The sequence below is a fragment of the Neofelis nebulosa genome, chromosome 5, assembly GCF_028018385.1.
Source record: "Neofelis nebulosa isolate mNeoNeb1 chromosome 5, mNeoNeb1.pri, whole genome shotgun sequence".
In the NCBI taxonomy this organism is placed as follows: Eukaryota; Metazoa; Chordata; class Mammalia; order Carnivora; family Felidae; genus Neofelis; species Neofelis nebulosa.
Window position 1 is genome coordinate 83537058 of NC_080786.1, and position 21967 is coordinate 83559024.

Genomic DNA, 21967 nt, shown 5'->3' on the forward strand with positions numbered 1-21967 from the left:
GACAACTTGTAAATATTAAGAGGCAAGACCTGGGGCGCCTGGGTGGCGCAGTCGGTTAAGCGTCCGACTTCAGCCAGGTCACGATCTCGCGGTCCGTGAGTTCGAGCCCCGCGTCAGGCTCTGGGCTGATGGCTCGGAGCCTGGAGCCTGTTTCCGATTCTGTGTCTCCCTCTCTCTCTGCCCCTCCCCCGTTCATGCTTTGTCTCTCTCTGTCCCAAAAATAAATAAAAAAAACAAAAAAAACAAAACAAAAAAAAAAACAACAACAAAAAAAAGAGGCAAGACCTAAAGATACTGAATCAGGAGCTCCACAGTGAGCAGCCCACTGTGATTACTCTACAACTGAGATCATTTCAACAAGCCCATCCATGTGCACAGAGATTCCTTCCAGTAACCTTTTTAGTCCCCCACACTTTGGAAGGGGCAACCAAATATAAAAAATATTGGTAAAACTCTCTAACATGAAAGAGAAAAATTAAAGCAAGGAATTTAAAAAAAGCTAACTGGAAACAATGGCTATAGAAGGAGATGAAAACTTCTGAAAAATATATCATTACTATCCTTAACAAGGTATTAGAAAATATTGCCTTAGCGAAACAAGACAGCATAATTTAAAATCAAACATTCAAAGAAAAGCAACAAATAAGGATCTTGGAACTAAAAGTCTGATACCAGAAATTTCAAAAAAAAATAACAGAAAGATTAAAAGATAAAATTGAGTCTATCACCTAGAGAATAGGGAAAATGAAGAAGAGATGGAAAATAAAAGATAAAATATGAAAAATAAAAACATCAAATAAGAAATTCAGGATATCAATATCTAAGTAATAAGATTTCCAAAAAGCTGGAATCAAACAATAACAAAGGAGGAGGACGAGGAGGGGCAGAAGAAGAAATTACTAAGAAAAAAATATTCAGTAAAGTTTTCTAGATGTAAAGAATGAGTTTCCATATTAAGGAAGCCTGCTAAGTGCCCAGCCTAATGGGTAAATATTAAACCACAACAAGGCAAATCTTCATAAAGTTTCTGAACTCAGCCAAAAAGAATAGATCCTGTAAGTTTTCAAAGAGAAAAAAATCAGTCTGTTCAAAAAGTAAAGAATCAGAATGGCATCAGACCAGAACAACCAAAGTGAAAGACAAAAAAGATATTATAGCAGTGCCATCTCAGGAAAATTATTTTCAAACTAAAATTCTTTACCAAATTATTATTCAAATATGAGGAAAGAATGAAGGTATTTTTAGATATCACAAAGATATTTCAGATATTTCAAGTTTAACTATTATGTATCTTTTTTTTTTCAGGAAGTCACTGGAAAATTTATTCCCCCAAAATAAGGGAGAGAAGAATACAGAGGATACAGGAGAACAAGAGATCAAAGCAAAGAGATCTGCAGAGATTTTCCATGGTGATGGAAAGGAAGATTCCAAAATCAAACCCATGTACAGGGCATCAAAGGAAAAGAGCACATATAGAATCAAGTCAAAAAGTACTGAGAGAGATCACTTCAAGAAGATGACCCTGATAGAATTATCTCTACAACTGAATGTCTTGAGATGAGATTCAGAACACTGGCAGAGAGACCTGTAGTTAAATAGTGAAAAGTACACAGAGAGCTGAGCAAACAAAAAAACAAGACAGCTATCAATCAGAGAAAAAACACAAAATCTTAAGAGGAAAGGAAGAGTAATGATAGTTTAACTTGGTTAGTCATAAAAAGTATTTACCAGGTCATAATAATTAACTACTAAAACCAGATCTAACCAAAGTAACAAAGTAACAGCCTTGGGAAGATGGCAGGCTAGAAGGATGCCTGTAAGGGTGAGAATGTGATCATGAAAAGAGATGGAAAATTCATTTTCATGGCAGGACATCAACAACAGATCTGAGAAATTGAGAGGCAGCAAGAATATTATATTATTTAGAATATGAGAATAAATATCAAAAAGAGTTGAAAGTGATTGTTTCTGAAGAGAAAAAAAAATGAGGGAGGAGACAAGAAACTATCTTGGACAATACGCTTTCTAGAACTGTGACAAAAATAATAAGTAAAAAAAAAAAAAAGCAAAAGAAGAAATCACCTCAAATTTTATTCATGAGGGATTGTCTTTATAACTCTCTTGTTCCAGAAACATTCTTAAAGGAATGAGTATCTTAGGAGGCTGCAGCCTGCTCCCAACACCCTCACCTCCTCACTGAGACATGATTCATGGCCAGTCAAGATCAAAAGAGGTTGCTCAGAGAAAAGACAAGGCTGTCTTTGCCATCTGTCTAACTGCTCCTTATGGCTGGCTATTAGATGAAAATCATCTGCTGACCTTCAATTTCGAAATCTTGTTCATAAATCTTTCACCAGCCAGGATGAGACCTTCTCTACATAAGATGGTATTCTAGATTTCAACCATTGATTATCGCTGTCCAATTTGACAGGAAGTGTCTTCCTGGAACAGTTTGAAGACTTTGATCCAAAAGTGGTATCTTTGAGGGGTTACTGTATTTTGCAGCTCTACGTTGAGTTACAACTAAAAGTTCAGACTGGAACTATGCTTGGAATTCATTTAAATAATTAAGCAAACATGAATCCATCAGACTCAGCAAAAGCCATGCCTATAATTTTGTACCAGAGGTTATGAGGCAGTTTTGAGATATTTAATCATAGCTATGTTTTGTTGAGTCTTTACTATATGCCAGGCAGTGTAGTAAACACTTTAATATGTCATCTCATTTAATCCTCAAAACATCTCCTTTAATAGACACTATTATTAGCTCCATTATATGGATGATAAAATCTATAGCTAGGGAGATTTAGGAACCTTGCCCAATTTCTTCACATAGAAAATGTACAGACAAAAATCAAAAACAGAATTGGGTTCAGAAACTACTCTTTTTAATTTCCTTATCTTCCCTAAAGAAAGATAGCTACAAAAACAAAATATGCCATTGAAAGAGTAGATGGTAAGGTTTAAGTCAAACATATTTCTTACATGAGTCTTCATATATTAAGGGTAGGAGAGTTTGAAGAGTCTGATGTAACATAGTTGCAAAATACACGTATATTAGTACTTGTGTCATTTGTGCCCTGTAATCATAATTCTGAGACTTGATAATAATTTATAGACCTTCAAGGTATGGGTTTTGAACCTGACACATTTCAAAATGATTCTCTGGACCTTTCTCCTAAATACCAGTTTGTAATTTGCAATGCAAAAATTTCAGGGGATTGAAAGCCAAAAGTGACCAGAAGTGAAATTCACTGTTCCATTAAGCAAGGGAAGTGTCTTAGCATCAGAGACTGGCAAAAGTCATAGAGTAAAATACTGGATCACAGTATTTTCTCTGGCCATGGCAGTATGTTTATAGGTATGCCTTGCTTTGTAAAGTGGATGTTTTCTTGAAAAGCAAGGGAATAACTGAAGCTTTGCAAGTAGAATTATACTCTAAAAGCCCTGGGAATCTAATTTTTAAAGATAATTATATTAATTAATGTTTTAAATGTACATTATCATCATCTACATTATGTAATTTGTAACAGGCCTCCACAATTTCCCCTAATCTTTCATGATTCATCATTCACTGTATCGTGTCCCCAAACCTACCTGCTTCATGAGGGTGGGGACTTTGTCTTCTCACTACTATATTCAGTACAGTGGAACAGTATCCTGGAATGGTATCCAGCATAACAAATATTTGCTAGATGAATGAATTAACCAACCACTTAATGTTTTCCAAGTTGTAACATGTTTGTCAATTAATCTATACCTTTGATTATACTATTCCATCAGCCTGGAATAGTTTTACAATATGTCAGTTCCATTCCTTCTGAAAGACCAAACTCAAATGCCAACTCCCTTCTCTGTGTTCCCATGGATTATATTTCTGTATCTGGTATAATAGCAAAGGGTATAAACCTTGTCATAATCATTGGTCTCTGTCCTGTAACACCTAGCCAGAGCAATCCACACAGAAGATGTGATATTAAGAGTAAATTTAAATTTTAATCTAAATTTTCACATGCATCACCAGCAGTCATCTCTTCCCAGACTCCTGCTTGTGTCTACCTTCAAAAGTTTGTCTATGAGGTCTTCATGAGGTCAGAAAAGGTATTTTTTCCATTTTTAATCCCAATGGCAACCAATGTGTGTGATACAGAGAAATGGATAAATGGACACTTCCAAACGTACATTATTTGTATACATGTATTATTTATTTACATTATTAATAACAACTTTGTATTAACTAACTAACTGGTGTGGTTGTACTGGAGTGATTTTTTAGACATAATCGTACTTACTCTTTTAAGCTATATGTTTTCCTCATGACAATGCTACCCATGATCCTTTATTCTGACATTCCTCAAATATCAGCAAAATACACATTTATTTCTATACTCAATAACAAGGTACAAGAGAAGTTTAGGTTGTCTACACAAGCTGAGGAAACTGGACCGCATTTTAGGTCAGACAATGGGGACAAATTAGTAAAATTCTGATCAAGCAGATCAATGGATTAACCAATCAGTGTCACTACTCTTTAATTTTTGTAGCATGATATAAACACTATGTCTTGAAAACTATGGTTTGGAACAATATACCATTGTTGCATGGCATTCTGATGGCTCCAACCAAAGAAAAATGAGTAAATTGGAGTTAGGCAGGATAAAGGAGAAAACCACTGAGGGCAGCAAGGTTAGCAGTCTAAAGAAGAGTGAGGAGGAATGGAACCAATTCTAGATCCATTACACCTCATGTCAAAGGAGGAGGAGGAGAATGATGGGAAAGGAAGGAATGTGTCATTAAGAGTAAGAAAGGTAGCAGCTTCCAGCATCAAGTAGGAATCCTGTCATGTATCAGGAATGTTCATGCGGTATTAAGGACACCAATAGCTGCATCAGGTTCTATGGAACAAAGCTAAGGTAATAATTAGGAGTTTGAGAAAAGAATCCAGCCCCATTCAGGAAAAGAGGAAGGTGTAAGCCTAAGGATCAACTAATAACCTCAACAGCAACAGCTGTTATTATTGACTACTGATTTTAGACGTGGTTCTTTATATATATTTTCTTTCCTTGCCCCATCAATTTTGAAACAGCCATCGTACAGATGAGGAGGCAAAGACACAGAGACAAATCCTGCTCAAGCCATAGGGATTAACAAGTTGCTAGTTGTTATGTCTGATTTCAAGTCTTTTTTTTTTAATGTTTATTTATTTTTGAGAGAGAGACAGAGACAGAGCACAAGCGGGGACGAGGCAGAGAGAGAGAGGGGCACACAGAATCTGAAGCAGGCTCCAGGTTCTGAGCTGTCAGCACAGAGCCCGACACGGGGCTTGAACCCACGAACCATGAGATCATGACCTGAGCTGAAGTCAGACACTCATCCGACTGAGCCACCCAGGAACCCCTGACTTCAAGCCTTATAATCTTTCTACCATACCACTGAGCTTCCCAGATATGCAGGACAGCTATTGGAGGTGAGATAAAAATAAAAAATGGTAATTGTAACCCCATGGTTAGTTAAGCCATTGGGTTTAGAAGTCAACAGAAGGCATACAAGAACAAAGGACTCTTTCTCATACGCACCTGATATCAGGCAGGAACTTCCAGTGATGCCCCAAGTCTACTCTCACTGGCCTGAAGCTTGGGGGAGACTGAGCCTACAGAGATCAGGCATCCTAAAACTTAATAAAATGTACACATTTAACATGTGTGTGCAAAGATGGGCTAGTTTTCAATAACAAAGATAAGTCTAGACTCACCAGACTAGAGCAAAATATGCCTTCAACTTTCATTAGGGGTTAAACTCACAGATGATAAAGCCAGTCTGCCACTTACTAGCTGTTTAATCTGGGAAAGTTACTTACAGTCTCTATCCCTGGTTTTTTTACTTCCTAAAATAGGAACAACGATAGTGCCTGAATCACTGGATTGTTATCAGGATTAAATGAGTCAATATACGTAAAACACAGTGCTTGGTACATAGCAAAAGCTACATTAACATTATTTCAAAAGGCAATTATCTCTTCAAATGTCCTTTCAATGTCTCACATGAATAAAGCATAAAACCATGAAGCATGGATTTGCTTGAGTTCAGTTTGAGTAGATTTGTTTAAAAGATTATCACTGAACCCAATACCCAGTGTACCTATGCTTTATTAACAACAACAACAACAACAACAACAACAAGAAACTTAAATATTGGTGAAAATTTTGAAAATGGGGAAAAATCTATTCATAATTCAATTAGCATTACCCAAATATTGCCACTTTTTGCAAATTACAATCTACTCTTTGTCCATGGACATACAAATTCTACATTAATGAAATCAGTACATATAACCACATCACTGTTTTTTATAAGGATCATCATATCACAAGTATTTCTGATTGTAACTCATGTTCATAAACATGTTAATGGCTGTCAAATTTCCACCTCATCACTGTATTTCATTCTTGGTGCGTTCAAGAAATTCAGCTTATTAACCATGAAACTCTTAGACTTTGGATAACTTTCATCTGGAAGTGAAAATGTATCTTCTATCTGAAATGATCTGTAGCTAATCAAATATCAGAAGAGATAGTTATCGGTTTTTTAATTGTTTGAAGACTGAAGGACTGAGCGCAATTATTTTTTAATAATATATTACTGCTGATTGAGGGCTATAAGAAAATCAAATCTCCTTCTATTACGTCAGTAAAACACTCAGCACTTGGGTTTCTTGGCATTATTCTGTTTGTCTTTCCTTTTTTTAGGGGTGAGGTGCTGGTTAGGGTGGGAGAAAGGAGAAAACCGTATCTACCAAATCAACTTCACATATGACTGATTTATAAATAAACTAATCTTAATTGTAAAGAAGACCCGTGTGAGAATAAAAAAAAAAAAAGCATAACATACAATCTGTTGAGAAAATGTCACTCAGATAGCCAAAGAAATAGGAGACCAAGGCACCAACCATAAATCCTTAAACAGAATTTATCCACTGTGGTACCTACATAAATACCTCACAAATGCTGGTTCTGACAATCCCAGAGATGAAATGAATCTTGCCTCTAATCCACCCTTGTTTCACAGATGAAGAAACAAAGACAGCGCAACTCTAAACAGTTGGGGCAGGAAGCAGGATTCAATCCAAATCTTCAGATTCCCCATCCAGGGTCTTTGCCACAAGGCTCCCGCAGCCCCCACTCAGTTCCGGCATACCTGGACCTATATGTGGTCATAAGCATGCAATCTACAAATGCCAGCCAAGTAGCAATTGACCTCCTCATCTTAGTCCTTTCTCACTTGGAACCAAATAAATTGCTCAACTCAGCAATAGACCTAGCAATGTCAGTCACACAACTCACAGTATTAAAAATCTAGCTCAGATCTATAGTGTGTCTTTAAAAATTAATGTGGTAGTAATGACCACCCCGTTGTATTTTCTGTAGACGTCAAAGTAGCTGAAAAAGCAGTTTCTCTGTAATAAGAAAATAGAAAACAATAGGCAAATCAAGTTAAAAAACAAAAAACAAAAAAAAAAGACTTAGGACCCTGAGCTCCAGAGAGGAGACAGAAGAGATTATTCCCCAGTTCCTCCATTGAATACAGGGACTAGAACCTGAAGGGAGGTTTTCTAGCATCTAGTCCAATATTAGTTTTGTTGTGTGTTTTTTAATTAAAGTACTTTATTTATTTGTTTATTTATTTATGTATTGTTTCAAGATTGTTAACATACTATAATATTAGTTTCAGGTGTAAAATACAGTGATTCATTACTTATATATAACACCCAGTGCTCATCACAAGTGCCCTCCTGAATCCCCCTCACCTATTTAACCTATTTTCTCACCTCCCTCCATCAATCCGCAGTTTGTTAAGAGTTTGTTTCATGGTTTTAGTTTTATTTCATCAGAACATGCAGCATGTTTTCTGTGCCTCAGTGGATCACATCAGTTTGCAATCCCTTTAGTGTGCATGCCCCAGTTTGAAAAACTCAGCCTTAGAGAATCCAAACACATACTAGGTAATCAATAAGTACTGCTTATTAAATTAATCAACCAACTGCCTTGTTTTAAAATTGCTTTAGTTGTCTCCCTTGCCTCAGTATTATTGAGGGTTTTGCTCTATTTGCATCATCACTTTGCTTTTTTATGCTGATGCCAATGCAAAGTCCGCAGGTAAAAAGTACCTATGTCATCTCCTTTTAAACCATTTGTAGACTTGCAAATGAAGCATGATTTGCACGGCAACCTTTCTCTTGACATGTAGCAAATACTTCCCCTTTAAATCCCAGAAGAGAAAAAGAAGCAAATCAAATTCAATTTTAAATAGTACTAGAAATGTTAAAAATATTTTGAAATGAAAGAAGTGCCTTAGGAGAAAACTGCTCGAATAATTTAATTTTAAACTTTCTAGATGTTAACAATTAGAATGATTATGTCATTTTTTTAAAGCCAGAAACATATCTAGGTTTCTGGTTTCCAAAAAGTTGAAAAAGAATGTCCCAATTTGCCCTGTGTTGAGGTTTGCTCCACCTGTTTGAATATTATCGGTATTTAAGGGTTCAAGAAAAACCATTTCACATTATTGGCAGATTGGCATTGCTGCTTCCTCCTACCTTCTGGTAAAGGGAATCTGATACATTTTGTTATCTTCTGAATGGCCTGTAAAAGCTTCTGAGTTTGTTTTTTTGCAGTCCCGTCCCATTGGGCTGCTTCTCAGGCTAATGGCAATCCACAATGAGGAGAGCAACAAAAACCCCAACTACAAAATAACAACTTCCTTCTTTTGCATAGTTTAAAGTCCACTTTCGATTATCTGCACTCTCTGAATCACTGGTGATGGAGTTTGTCTCAGTTAAGAAGCCAGTCTATGATGTGTACAAAAGGGGAAAAGAACAAGGGTCTGTGGAGGAGCAACAGGTGTCCTTTGGGACTTCTTCCAAGGTACCGTCAATTGTATCACAGGAGCGAAATACCATGGCCTCCTCTGGGGTGGGAATCCCACATTCCCAAAGACAAGGAGACAGAGATTGTTTGAAAAAGTAACTGGAGAGAAGAGCAAACTAAAATTAGAACTATAGACATAGATCCTGGGAAAAAAATCCACCATGTTCTGAGTGCAAGGATGCTAATGCAGAGATGAAGATATTGGGGGAAACCATGTGTCTTCTTAGCCTCAGACACCCACAGTCTATTGACCTGTCTATTTTCTATCCCAAGCCTATAGTACAGGAATTAGGTCTCTTGTCTATGTGTCACACTCTCTTAACACTTAAGATAATAATAGTCAAGATCCAGGCAGTAGGAGTCCTGTAGTGTTCCTGATGAGTGACTCAGGTACATGTTATCTTTTCATATTAATTCCCCCCCATGGCTTATCTATTGGTTCCTAATTGAGAATGCACACCCTAACCATCAGAGGTGCTTCTTAAATATCCCAGTGCTGTGTACCATGCATACCCAATGATTTTGATGTGCACCCCTGACGGAGAATGCTATTAGTCATCAGATTTTACACTGTCTGTATTTTAAACCATTCAAGGTGTAATACTTGACCCAATCTATCCCCATCCCCAAACCCACACGATGTTATTATATAACTGCCTCACAACTAAGTCCTAGCAAAACAGATACAAATTCAGGTGTTCAAGGAGTTACTATAGAAATATAGATTAAGCACAGAAGAAATCCCTTTTAGTAAATTAAGGCCTTTGCAGAAATCAACAGGGAAGATTTGTTGAGTATCCATGCGACACATTTGCTTCTAAAACTACAAAGGTAGCAAAGGACCAATTCCTTCCCTCCAGGATCTCACATTCTAGGGAAAAGACAAACACATCTAATAATAACAAAAGACTAAGTGTGATTCTACAGAACTCTGCATGCTTTACTGGTATGCGTTTAATTTCATAATCATGATATTATAGTGCAGGGTTTGGGGTGGGTACAGTAATTCTTATTTCACAGAGAAACAAAGATGAGTTGCCTAAGTCACTTAGTCTTTCTGAGCCTCTGTTTTTGCTATCTATAAAATGAAGTTAAAATGCCTAATCACAGGGTTTGAAGGGAGATGATATGTCTTAAAAGCCCCTGGAAAGAATACAAAGTGTCTCATGAATGTTATTTGCGGCAGTTAAAATGTGACAAGTCAGAAAATCCAATTTACCACTACTGGTCCATGTAATGGGTACAAGACAGCATACCTAATAGGGTCAGTACTTCAGAAGCTTAAAGGCATAGAGACAGAGGTAAGGGGTGGCACTGCTTGCTGCCATCTCTGGACTCATTCCTGATGCTAACACACCTCACAATAAGCACCTAAATCAGACAGTAGGTTACTGGCAAGGTAGCTGGTCAGCCAGACCGCTTTTAGAATAGATACTTAGCTTGAGTTCAGATGTTTTCCCCACACAATAATTTTGTTTAGATAAACCAAAAGGGGAACAAAAGGTAGGAACTGCTGCTGTGGAATGTCAAGTGTCCCTATAGAGGCCATTAATCACTGTAAGACTTTATACTCTAGCCTCTGGGCAACCACCAGCACTGAAAAATGAATAAGGAAAAGACATACGATGTTGGAAATAAACAGCTCCTGAGTCTGTTCATGTGTCTCCAGAACAGAAGGAAGCTCCTAGAGGGCAAGTCAATGCACTATTTATATCCCCATACCCTGCATTTAACAATGCTCTTGGAACAATGCAGCAACTAAGTAAACCTTTTGAATTCAATGAAATGAACTCCCTTTACAATGTGAGAATCATGAGACTCAGAAGAGAGAGAAAATGATTTGCCCAAGGTTACTTATTAGAGCTGGGGTAGCAAAAAGGATCTCCTGCCCAATGCCTCTTCTATTGTTATGTTTTTTACTGCATTATATTTTACCTATCCCACCACAGTGGTCTCAGAGTTTGGGATTTTTTTTTAAAGCATGAAATAGCTTTTCTTAAAATCACTTCCCAGATCTGCTCAACTAGTTACTACAGATACATTTCCCTTCTCTCCTACAAAGTGAGTCACTCTGGTTTCAGAGAAACAACTGTTCTGTGCCTTAAATATATTGGTTCATGCCCCTGGTTCGACTCTAATGGTTGATATGAAACCCAGAGGAGAGTTGAAACTTCACTGGGAATACATGTGCAGTTCTCTACAGAGAAAGCAGGTCAGGTCACTGCCTTCTATGTTCTGGAATCAAACTGATGTTTCTGGTACCCAAACATCTTTCACCTCTCTTGATTTACTATCTACTGAATGCATGAACATGGCATGGTAAACTAAGTCAGGCCATTCAGGCCAACATATGTAACCAGAACTCCGCTATGGTAAACAAAAATGTTTTAGCTGAAGCAGGCAGCTGGGTAGCTGCAGGAGTATAAGAAGTTCAGATGATGCCTGCAGGAAGGTTAATCTATTAGTGGAGTCATGAGAAGGAGATCTTTAAGACTGGGGACTGCATCTTAGTTTTCTTTTAGTCTCAGAAGCAGGCACATTGAGAATATAGCAGGTATTCAGTAAATACTTGTTTAAATAAAGAACACAAAGACTGCAATGCTGATTGTAGGAAATGCATTATGTGGGAGACAAACAATACTTAGGTCACATAAAGTATGCCAACAAAATACCAAGTAGATGGCAGGGAGGTCAGGGAAGATTTTGTGGAGCAAGGGGCACATCAAATAAATCTCAAAGGAGTTAAACAGGGCCATAGGCCCATGGGAAGAGGTTAAGGCAATATTCACTCTAAGACATACCTTGATTTAAGCAGTCTAATATCACACTACCCTGGGTTAATGCCAGGATATTGTCAGAAGCTCAGAATGGACCTACAGAATAAGTGTTCAAAGATAATCGGGGGTTGAAAGTTAAATGGCTTGAGGAAGAGCAGAGAGGGTATTTAAAAGTGAATCCATTTTCTGATCTAACCATAAAACAAGCAATGTCTTTTCCATCTCATTCCCATTCTTTCCAAAAGCAACCAAAGACCTATAACATGACCACATATCCAGGAGCTTCCGTACTGATTAGAGGATATCACATCCTCTATACGGAGGTGGCAGTCTTAGATACAATCAGTTCCCGAAGACCTAGACCTGTGCTTCTCCCACTTTAATGTGCATGCAAATGACCAGCAGATTTTACTGAAATGCATGTTGATTCAGTAAGTCTAGGGTAGGGCCTGGCGTTCTGAATTTCTAAAAAGTTCCCAGATGATGCTAATGATGCTTGTCTATTGGCCACACCTTGAATAGCAAAGACCTAGACCAGTGGTTAATTCCGGCTAGCTATTAGCATCACCGGGGAGCTTTTCAAAAATACCTACACCCAGGTTCCACTCCGGAACCAATTAAATCAGAATGTCTAGAGGTGTGCCCTAAGCATCTTTATGCTTTAAATGCTCCACAGGTGTTTCTAATATGCCAGCCTGAGGTTTAGAACCTAGCTAGACAAAGAAAAGATGTGGTGCAGGCAGAAAAAGGCAAAAAGAAGATGAGAGAGAGGGACAGAGAACCTCTTGCGTCACTCTAAATCAAGGCTTCTCAAACTTTAATGGGCATGTACATTACCTGGGGATGTTGTTAAAAATCAGATTCTGGTCCAGTAAGCCTAGAATAAAAATCCAGATTCTGTACTTCTAAAAAGCTAGTCTTCAAGTCACATTTTGATTATCAAGAATCTAAATTAGTGGTGCCCAAACATTGCTGCACCTGGCATCTTTAAAAAATAGCTGTGCCTCTCTTACACCTCAACATTCTAATGTCAGTGGTAGGGATTTGGCCAGGCATGAGGATGTTTAAAAAGCATGCCAGATGATTCTAATGTGTAGCAAAGTTTGTGAACCACTGTGAACTGTAAATTCTGTCAAAGCTGGTCAGACTGTGAACCAACCCAAATCTTTGAGGCAATATTAATTATCACGGTGCATAAAAATCACTGAAATTAGATCATGATTGGTTGCTAGGTCAATTGATTTATTTTCCTCTCCTCCTTACCCTGGATGATAGGAAGTGATGCAAAGTAATAAGGAAGCAAAAAATTTTTATCCTATTTGTAACCTGATGTTCTGCTAGAGACTCTGGACAAGTGTTCTAAGAAAGGTTTTCAAATGCTGGAGGTAATGTGAAGGTTGTCAAATGCTGGCAACAAGATTCGAGATTAATCGGGCCATTAGATTTTTTTTTCTGAAATGAAGAACTCTTGAACCCTCAACTGAATCATGCAGTAACACTCTTTGAATCTACGTTAAAAGAGTTTCCAATAGAAAAGAAAATTATATGTACTTACATTTGGGAATGTCTTCCTAGAATTAGATTTAAATCTGCGGGGGAAGGAAGTTTGTGCATGAGAGCATAAAGTATGAAAGATGCATCAATTAGAATGAGATATGGATATACTTCTCTCAATATACTTTTTTTTCTTCTATAATAAAAATTTCAAGTTAGCTACCATTTTTCCTGTGCCATTTGCCTCAACTTAGAAAGTGAGGCTAATGTGTAAGTAATTAGCCATTCTTAATATGATCACTACCTGGTTAATTCGGTTTTTTAAAGGAAGTCTAAGAACTAAATGCAAAAGGACCTTCACTGTGTCTTGTGCCTGAAGCAATTTGGTACCACTGCAAAACGACCACAATAAAGGCAAAATTCTTCATTGCCTTTGGGTCAATGCTGTGAATCACGCCTGTATCACTGCTATCTGGATTGGCATACAACTTCTGGCCTGATTCTTCTCAGATACATTTCTGAGATTCTTTCTCCATTCCAAATTCCCAAGATTGGCAGTACTTAATGGCTAGAACGCTACTGTTATCAACCTGAGATATAAACCACCTGGCACTTTGAGTGACATGTAGCATATTTTATGGGCAAAGAAGGGAAGTAAAAAACAATCACTAAGAGATACATCCTCTATATATGATGGATCAAAAATTAGTGTATAAATTGGAAGCAAAAGTGTTACTCAGAACCCTTGCCAAATAAAGTTTAATAACCAAATAGCAGGTGTCATCTAAGTGCAAAAAAAAAAAAAAACCTGCTTTAGAGTAAAATGATACTCTCTGTTGTTAACTTATGTTCCAGAAATAATCAACTAGAATATTACAGATCTCTATGAGTTAAAACTGGCTTCTCATTTAAAAACGGATTACACAAGAGTTAATAAATATATGCCTCATCTATGTAAGAGACATGGACTCTCTCATGTAGGTACATCATTATTGAACATAGAAATGCCCATCAGCAAATCCTAAAGATAATCTGTCTAATTTGAAAATCGCCAACTAGTGTAAATCCATGTTAATTCAGTTCTTTTCATACTGTAAATGCTCTCCTACGCTCAAATACTGAACTCTTCTAATTAAATACTTAAAATACTTTACTGAACATATACCTGCTATTGTTCGACACTCTGTTTTTACTAGTCAGCTCAGAAATAGGTAACCCCCCACCATTCCCTGATCTGAGCACATTGCCACGATGACTGACATTCCTGGTTTAAAAATAAAACCTTGTTTCAAATATAGCTTCTCGAGTTCTGGGTAATGAATATAGTTTCATAAAAGTTGACATCATTTCTTCTGATTTCACCAGAATTAAATACATCCAATATTCCTACTGGGTATCTGACCACATCACTCAAGGTTCTTGCAACCTGGTGGGTGTTTGAAGGGGGAGGAGGAGGAGGAGGAAGAGGAGGAGAAAGAGGAGGAGGAGGGGGAGGAGGAGGAGGAGGAAGAAACCTGCATAGATGGAGTTAAACCCGAAGGATAATCAGCCTTACAATTGTAATAGTCATTTTGTTTGTTAAATATGGCATCACAAGTTGATTTTTATAGTTCATTTACCAGTTCGTATGTGTATAGTATGCAGATTTGCTTATGAGGAGAATATTAATATATACATGTCCAGAACTAGTAAATGCATCACGCTTGGGAGCCAAGCAGTACTCTGATAGACTGTTCTCCTTAGAGGTCAGTTCTAACGCACACTGTTTCAAATAGACCCAATTTCTCTGCTGATATATATTCAAAATGCAGTAGGATGTGGTCATACACGCCCAGAAATACCATCTTTATGGGGTGGGGGTGAAGAAATCCAAACATTTTTTTTAATAGCAATGCATTACTGTATATCAGATACAAACATGCCTGCCAGCAATCCTAAAGCAAATGAAATATATTATTTGAGCCCATCCACTCTACAGAAAAGAAACTGCTTTACCAACACATCTCTCCTCCCCCATCATCTAAAGACTCTCCCCCCACCCACCCAAAAAGAAAAAAAAAAAAAAACTCATCACACTTCACTACGCAACTGATGGAGTATTAAACACTGTCTTCCAAGCTGTGGGAGTTAAAAAGAAGTCGCCTTCCTGCCACACTCCCCTGGTGCTGCAACGGACATAGCATCTCCTCCTATCGACCTAGTATGATGCTCGCTCCCCAAGCACTGCAGTCCCCTCGCTGAGGACTGCCCTGGCCACACGCACATCCAGCGGGAAGTCCCCCGATGGGGACAACCACATACCTTTGCTCTCCATTTCGGTCCCTTTCGAGTGCTGGAAGTTCAATGGAAGTTGGCCGGAAGATGTGGGCCCGCTTCAGATTCCCAAATCTGGGAAGCCAATCTGATGATTTCGCCTGTACTTCCTTCCTTCCCCTCAGGCTTCCTGAAAGATGGGATTTCTTAAACCTTGAAGCTGCAATCAGGCACCAAAGGACACTTAGCAGCAGCAGATTGCCTCTACAGGGGATGGGTTGCGACGCGTATCTGGTATTGAAATGCATGCATGGTGCCCGCTGAGATTTTTTTGTTTTCTTTTTTTTTTTTTTTTTTACCTGGGTCTGGAAGCTGCCAGCAGGAGCTGTCCTCCGAGCGTGGTGCTGCAGGTGTAGTGACAGATCATCCCACTTTGCTCTCTGGATGTACAGCAGATTTGCATGGGCGCTGGCACGCATGCGCAGGGCGTCCCCCCTCCCCTTTTCACCGCCTCCCGCTCCCCCGCCCCCCTTCGCCGCTCTCCCCAATACGGTCCTCAGTTATCCTAGCTGAGGAGCTGTAGCATTCGGTCACTGGGAAGCGCTGCTAAAAATAAACGCCGGACCGGATTTTCTTTTGCTAACTAGAAAATGGATTGGATTGGGATTGTGCATCAGTTTCGTACGATTTTCCAGGATGGATTACGGAAGCTTTAGAGGAGGCTAGGGTCTCTGAGCTAGGCATGGCTTTATTCAGAAGCAGAAGGGAGAGAAGAGGAGATTCATGAATCCTATTTAGTGGTCACAGTTTGAAGTTCTCTTCCTACTTGCTGCAGTAACTTTCCAGATGTATGCTTCCCCTTCCTCTACCCACTTCCCCTGACTTTATATTTCTCTTTGCATTCTCCTATTTGTTTTTGTTTTGTTTGGGGATGAGATGGGTGTCATCATGGAGGTACTAAAGGTTAATATTCTCCCGCTTCTCTGCTACTCAGACTCGGAGTTTGCTTCCTTCCCTAAGCTCTCTTTGGCCTTGACCTCAAAACTGTTCCATCAACAGGCTCCAACACTTCTAAAGTTCTCCCAACAAAGCCACTGAGGACTTTGTGAGGTGTTCTTTTTAGCTTCTTTTCAACAATCTACCAAGCAGCAAAGTCCCCAGAGGTGGGGTGTTACCTTATTAATAATACACACTTTAACACTGTACCCATAATCATTTTTATAAAAGTGCAGAGGAAGAGTGTTTGTCTTACATGAGGTTCTAAGGAAGGGTTGCAAAGCCACAATCCCTTGAAGCACTACTTTGCTAACAGAATATTTGTTAAAGCCCACACTACAGTTAATCTGCAAAATGTTTAATAGGAAAAAAAGTAGGTACTTATTATCTTTTTTTTTTTCCAATAGTCCAAATTCTCCTAAGAGAATATACTCTCCTTAAGTGTAAGTCTTATTTTCAGGCATAAAAAGGATCCTAGAACACTCTGTTATCTGGAGTGGTTAAAGAGAGAGATGTGCAAATTAATCACACACTTCAGATTACACAAAGATCCCTCCACAGTAGACTTCTAATCCCAATTATCAAACCATTGAAATGCAGTAAAATAGATTCCTAACAAGAAACCTGAGGCAGACTATAATTCAGTCTCCTGGTGATTCAGAAAGCATACTGGGATTTTCCAATGCCTTAGGGCCATGATTACAAATATTAATCATGAGGGTTCCGCCAAACATGGACATATAGTAGCAGAGGATTCCTGCTGAACTGCTATGGCTCAGCAAAGCCTGCCTCCATTCAGCACTGGGGAATTAAAACACTCCAGTATGGGATTGCAGAGGCCACAACCTAGCATCTACTAGTGTTTAGGCTCTCCCATTGCATGCCCAAGCAAATATTTGGAAAAATCACAAATCTCGGGGTTTCTTTAAAATTTGACAGGTTTAGGAAGTAGAATTAAGGGTGAGAGTAGAGTTGTTCCTTAGGAACAATCACCTATTTCATTGGGATAAATAATTTCCGGTCCTAACACTGCACCCATTACATATTCTTCCCCTCTCAAAAGTTTCAGGAAAGAAGACATCATTAGAATGATCTATATACACCCTTAATATTTACCATTTTGCACATGGAGAGGCAGGAAGAGTACTTGACTTGATAAGAGTCACATAGTTGAGCAGACCCAAGCTCAGAACCCAATGGTCTAGGATGATTTTTTATATAGCCACCTTCTCATTATCTACAGTGAATGGCAATAGAGAGAACCTCTGACTTCGTGAATTTTCATTATTTTTATTCAGTTTTTTTCAAGCCCAGATGATTTATTAAGTGGGAAATAAATTTAGTGTAAAGTCAAAAATCAAAATTAAAAATGAAAAATTCAAGACCTTTGTATTATCTGAATCCAAACTACCTTTCAAGTCTTCTCCAAACTTAACTTGCAGACAATATTTGCCATTATTGTAAGCAAACCTCAAGATTTTCCCTTTCCATACTTTTACTTACATAGTCATCCTTATAATATCTTCACCTCCTTGCACCAATAACACAAATGTATACATATGCAAATCTTCTATTTTTCCTCAAGATTCAACTACACTTCCATCTCACTCCCACAGTCTTCCTGAATCTTTCAATCTGAAAATGTTCTCGGTTAGAAAAAACAATGTTGCTGTATCTTTATCTGTCTTAGATCACTTATTACCTTCTATTTTGTATTATAATTATTTATCTGCATATCTCATTCCTCTTCTCCATCCTTACTAAAAAATAGGCTCTTGACTCATTTTGGTAGTGTATGGTGTCTTCAATATAGGAAATGCTGATAAATGTTTGATGAATTAATACTATGTAGTATACATGTTTTTGTATATGTGACATTGACTGTGGGCACTATGATAAGAAATAATGATGACAATAATATTGAGCTAGGATTACTAAAAGCTTCTTATATGCCAGACACTATTATAAGAATTCCAAATGTTTTAATTAATTTTATCTTTGTAAGATTCTAGGAGGTTAGTACTATTATTATCTGTATTTTAAAAATGAGCAACCACAGGCACAGCGAGGTTAAAGTATGAATAAAACATGATCTCTGCCCTACAGAAGCATAGAACTTATTAAAGGTGATAGAAACATAAATGATTTTAAAAGATACTGTAAGGCATAAGGTAGAGATTATCACAGGTGTAATGGGAGCACAGAAGAGGTTGGGCAGTTAGCTAAACCATAGGTTTTATGAATACAAGGCTAGAAGCCTTCACACTGCTCCCCTTTAAAAAAAAAAGAAGGAAGGAAGGAAGGAAGGAAGGAAGGAAGGAAGGAAGGAAGGAAGGAAGGAAAGAGTCTAGCCTCTCTCACCAATACATACACAAAGTGGGAAAGGTTTTAACAACAGAAGGACTTCATGAAAGTGTTAATAAGAAATTATTTGACCTAGTTATAATGAACCTGCTTGATGATGAACTTGGAAGAGGGGAAATACACTAAGTAGCCTGGTAATTTGCTACTTTAAAATGCCAAGAATTGGGTAGACTTAGATCCCTGATATTGGGGTGCCCCATTTCACCATCAAAAAACTGTCCTAGTTTGGACAATAATATGGCCATATGACTTATATTACACAATCGAATGAGAGGAGAACCACCAATATTGACATTCCAGCCTAATTCTGGTTAACCCGTGTAATTGATTGGCTATGTAGGCATATTCAGATTCTCTAGCTTTGGTTCTTACTAGAATGTACAGAAACAATATAAATGATTGGGTTAGTTAACAACAATGTATTACCTTACAATTAACAATTTAAAGAGCCTTGCTAATATGTCAAATCAATTACCAATTCACATAGATTTCCCCCCCGATATATTCACTATGTTCTTCCAGAGTGCTGGATATAAACTGAATTTGTGACTTTTTTGTGTGTGCCCCGTTATTTTCTTACTATTCACCTTTTGTAACTGATGATCTATTATACAAAATAACACTTGGCCATTTAGAATTTTTTTTGGTTGACAATACTAAAGTCAACTCATCATTATAAATGAGTATTCACTGTAAAATGGTCAAAGTCTCTCCTGAGGATATCAGTTTCAAACTGCCACCAGAATGTAAGCTCCACAAGGTCTAAGGCTATGTCCATTTGTTCAATGTTGTATCTCCAGCATGTAGAACAGCATGTGGAACTTAGGAGGTTTTATTTAATACCTGATAAGTATATGAATGATTTTGATGAAATAAACCTTTTTTCCATGGCCACAAAGCCAGTTTACTTGGCAAATGAAAGGCATCAATCAGCAATCCTGATAACATAAACAGGATCCTAAGTGACCTGATGAGGCAGCAAGATTATCACAAGGCAGTTAACAAATGTGTTCAGTGTTTAGTCTTGGGCAAAGACTATAAATAATCAGGCCTAGGTTTAAGTATCTCATAGGCAGGCTAATAGGAGGGCTATACTTCCACAAAGGGCTTAGGTGGCTGAAATAAATTAGGTATACAAGAAAGAAGAATAAAGTACATGACAAAAATTTCAAAGTACAAAAAAATGATGAGTCAACATGTCGAAGCCATGTGAGAATAACCATGCTATAGAGATTAGGCAGCATCCCTCTGAGAGCAAACATATCTTGACTACCTACTATGTGTGAGGTTTTCATTCTCTTTCTTGAGTGAAGGTGAAATAAAAGTCCTTCTAAGAAGAAAACAGCAAGTGATAAAGTTTCAATAGAAATAATTCTGGCTGCAGGTATGTAATGGAGGTAAGAAACAGTCAATGAACGATGAGAAATGGCAGAAGAGAATGCTGGTCATCTGGGTGTATTTTGCCAAGGAATACTTCATCCACATACTTCAACAGTGATTTCTCTGTAGACTATTAAGAGTCTATAGAGACCTGCAGAATGGTGAGGCAGAGTAATGATGCATGGGTAAGGCATCTGGAAGCCAACTGACAAACATTTTTGACATTTCTTGTTAAAGACTTTGTCCACTTGACAATATTAGAGATTTATACACAAGCTATCAACTGACAATTTCAAGGCCCATCTGTTACACTGGCATAATGCCCACTTAAAATGGGGTATGCCAATCTCATTAATGTTTAGGTCCCCATTGCACACAGGTTGAAATAATCAGTCCAAACAGAATATTGGGAAACACTGATCAACTGATTGTCTCTTTTCACTCTGGGGATAAGAAATCACATGGCAAATGACATGCAAAATTAACTTCTTAAATCTGGTTTGGATCATTATAAAGACCAACCCAATCCTTGAGTTCAGGTGATAAGAGCAGACCAAACATACAGCAAGCTTTAGTCTAAAAATGCATCATAAAAATGTTGTCTCAAAGGTATGTAATCATTTGTAATAAAGCCATTTGTTTACCCTATACCCTCCCTCAAATTCCAAATACACGAATGCTCAATATTATTTTTGGTAAAAATAGCACATGAATAAGTAGTCCTAAAAAGTCAACCAATATAACCCAAGTCTGTCATTAATTCATTAAATAAATATTTTGAAAACCTACTGTATGCCACGTTCTACTCTAGGTGTTGGGGTATACCACCAGTCTGTATCGCAGTGTTCACATTGCAGTTTCACAACTGGAAGATATTTCATAAATCTTGTAGCCCCAACATTTATTATACAAAAGTGAAGAGTGAGTTGAGGCCCACAGTGGGAGAAAACAACTTTCCCAAAGCCAGGTGGCAAGCTACCAACAAAATTAGATGTTAAATCTGCTGGTGCCCCATTTCATTACAGCTTTCTCCACAATGGTATGCACATGTGCGCACATTCTTTGGTTGGAGAACTTGTCCTATGTGTATTAATCTGCAAACTATTATTTCAGAGCTCTATTCATTACCTTGGTAAACACAACCAGAAGTTCTTGGTGAAGGGCTAGAAAATGCTAACCATACTAAATGTGTTGTGAACAATGAACAACCTCCATAATGTGCTCTACATGATGCCTGATAGATGTGGCACAAGTGTATCATTTGTGTGATGACTAATAACAAATATTTCTTTCATTACCAGTGTTCTTACTTGGTGAAAGTCTTTCTGGTTTATGTTTATATTCAAATCCCAATTCACTTAGCAGCTGTGGCTACCCAAGCAAAGTAAAAATGCAGAAATAAAGCAATTAGCTATGATAGTAGTGCCAAAAAAACTTGCTATTAAAAAGAGAAAAAAGATTAATGAGTAATTTCAGCCAACTGAAATTAAATAACAGCAAAAGAAAACAATAGCACAATGGATCCCACAGGTGTATTAGCCCAAGGGTATTATTAACAGGAACTTAAAGGTTCATGACCAATGGCTAATAATACTGACACTCTACAATCTACAAAAAAAAAAAAAAGATAAATATAATGGATTTTTATATTTTCCATCCTTAAAAACATTTAACAGAATTTTACACACTGTGGGTTTTTGTTTTGTTTTGTTTTGTTTTACCTCTTTAATCATTTTATCCCACTGAGATGATCCTACTGAATTAGATGTTAAGAAGCAA

At 37.7% G+C, this 21967-nt stretch overlaps 1 protein-coding gene across 1 annotated transcript in view; it reads right to left on the bottom strand.

The window, feature by feature from the left end:
* Positions 1–15938, bottom strand: part of FGF12 (fibroblast growth factor 12) — a 561888-nt gene extending 545950 nt beyond the window's left edge. The window contains exons 1-2 of the mRNA XM_058730851.1: positions 15808–15938; positions 15497–15638 (exon numbers count right to left, since the gene is read on the bottom strand). Coding sequence (XP_058586834.1) covers positions 15497–15509 — 13 coding nt within the window. The 5' untranslated portion in view covers positions 15510–15638; positions 15808–15938. The remainder of the gene's footprint in view (positions 1–15496; positions 15639–15807) is intronic.
* Between the last annotated feature and the right edge of the window lie 6029 nt (positions 15939–21967).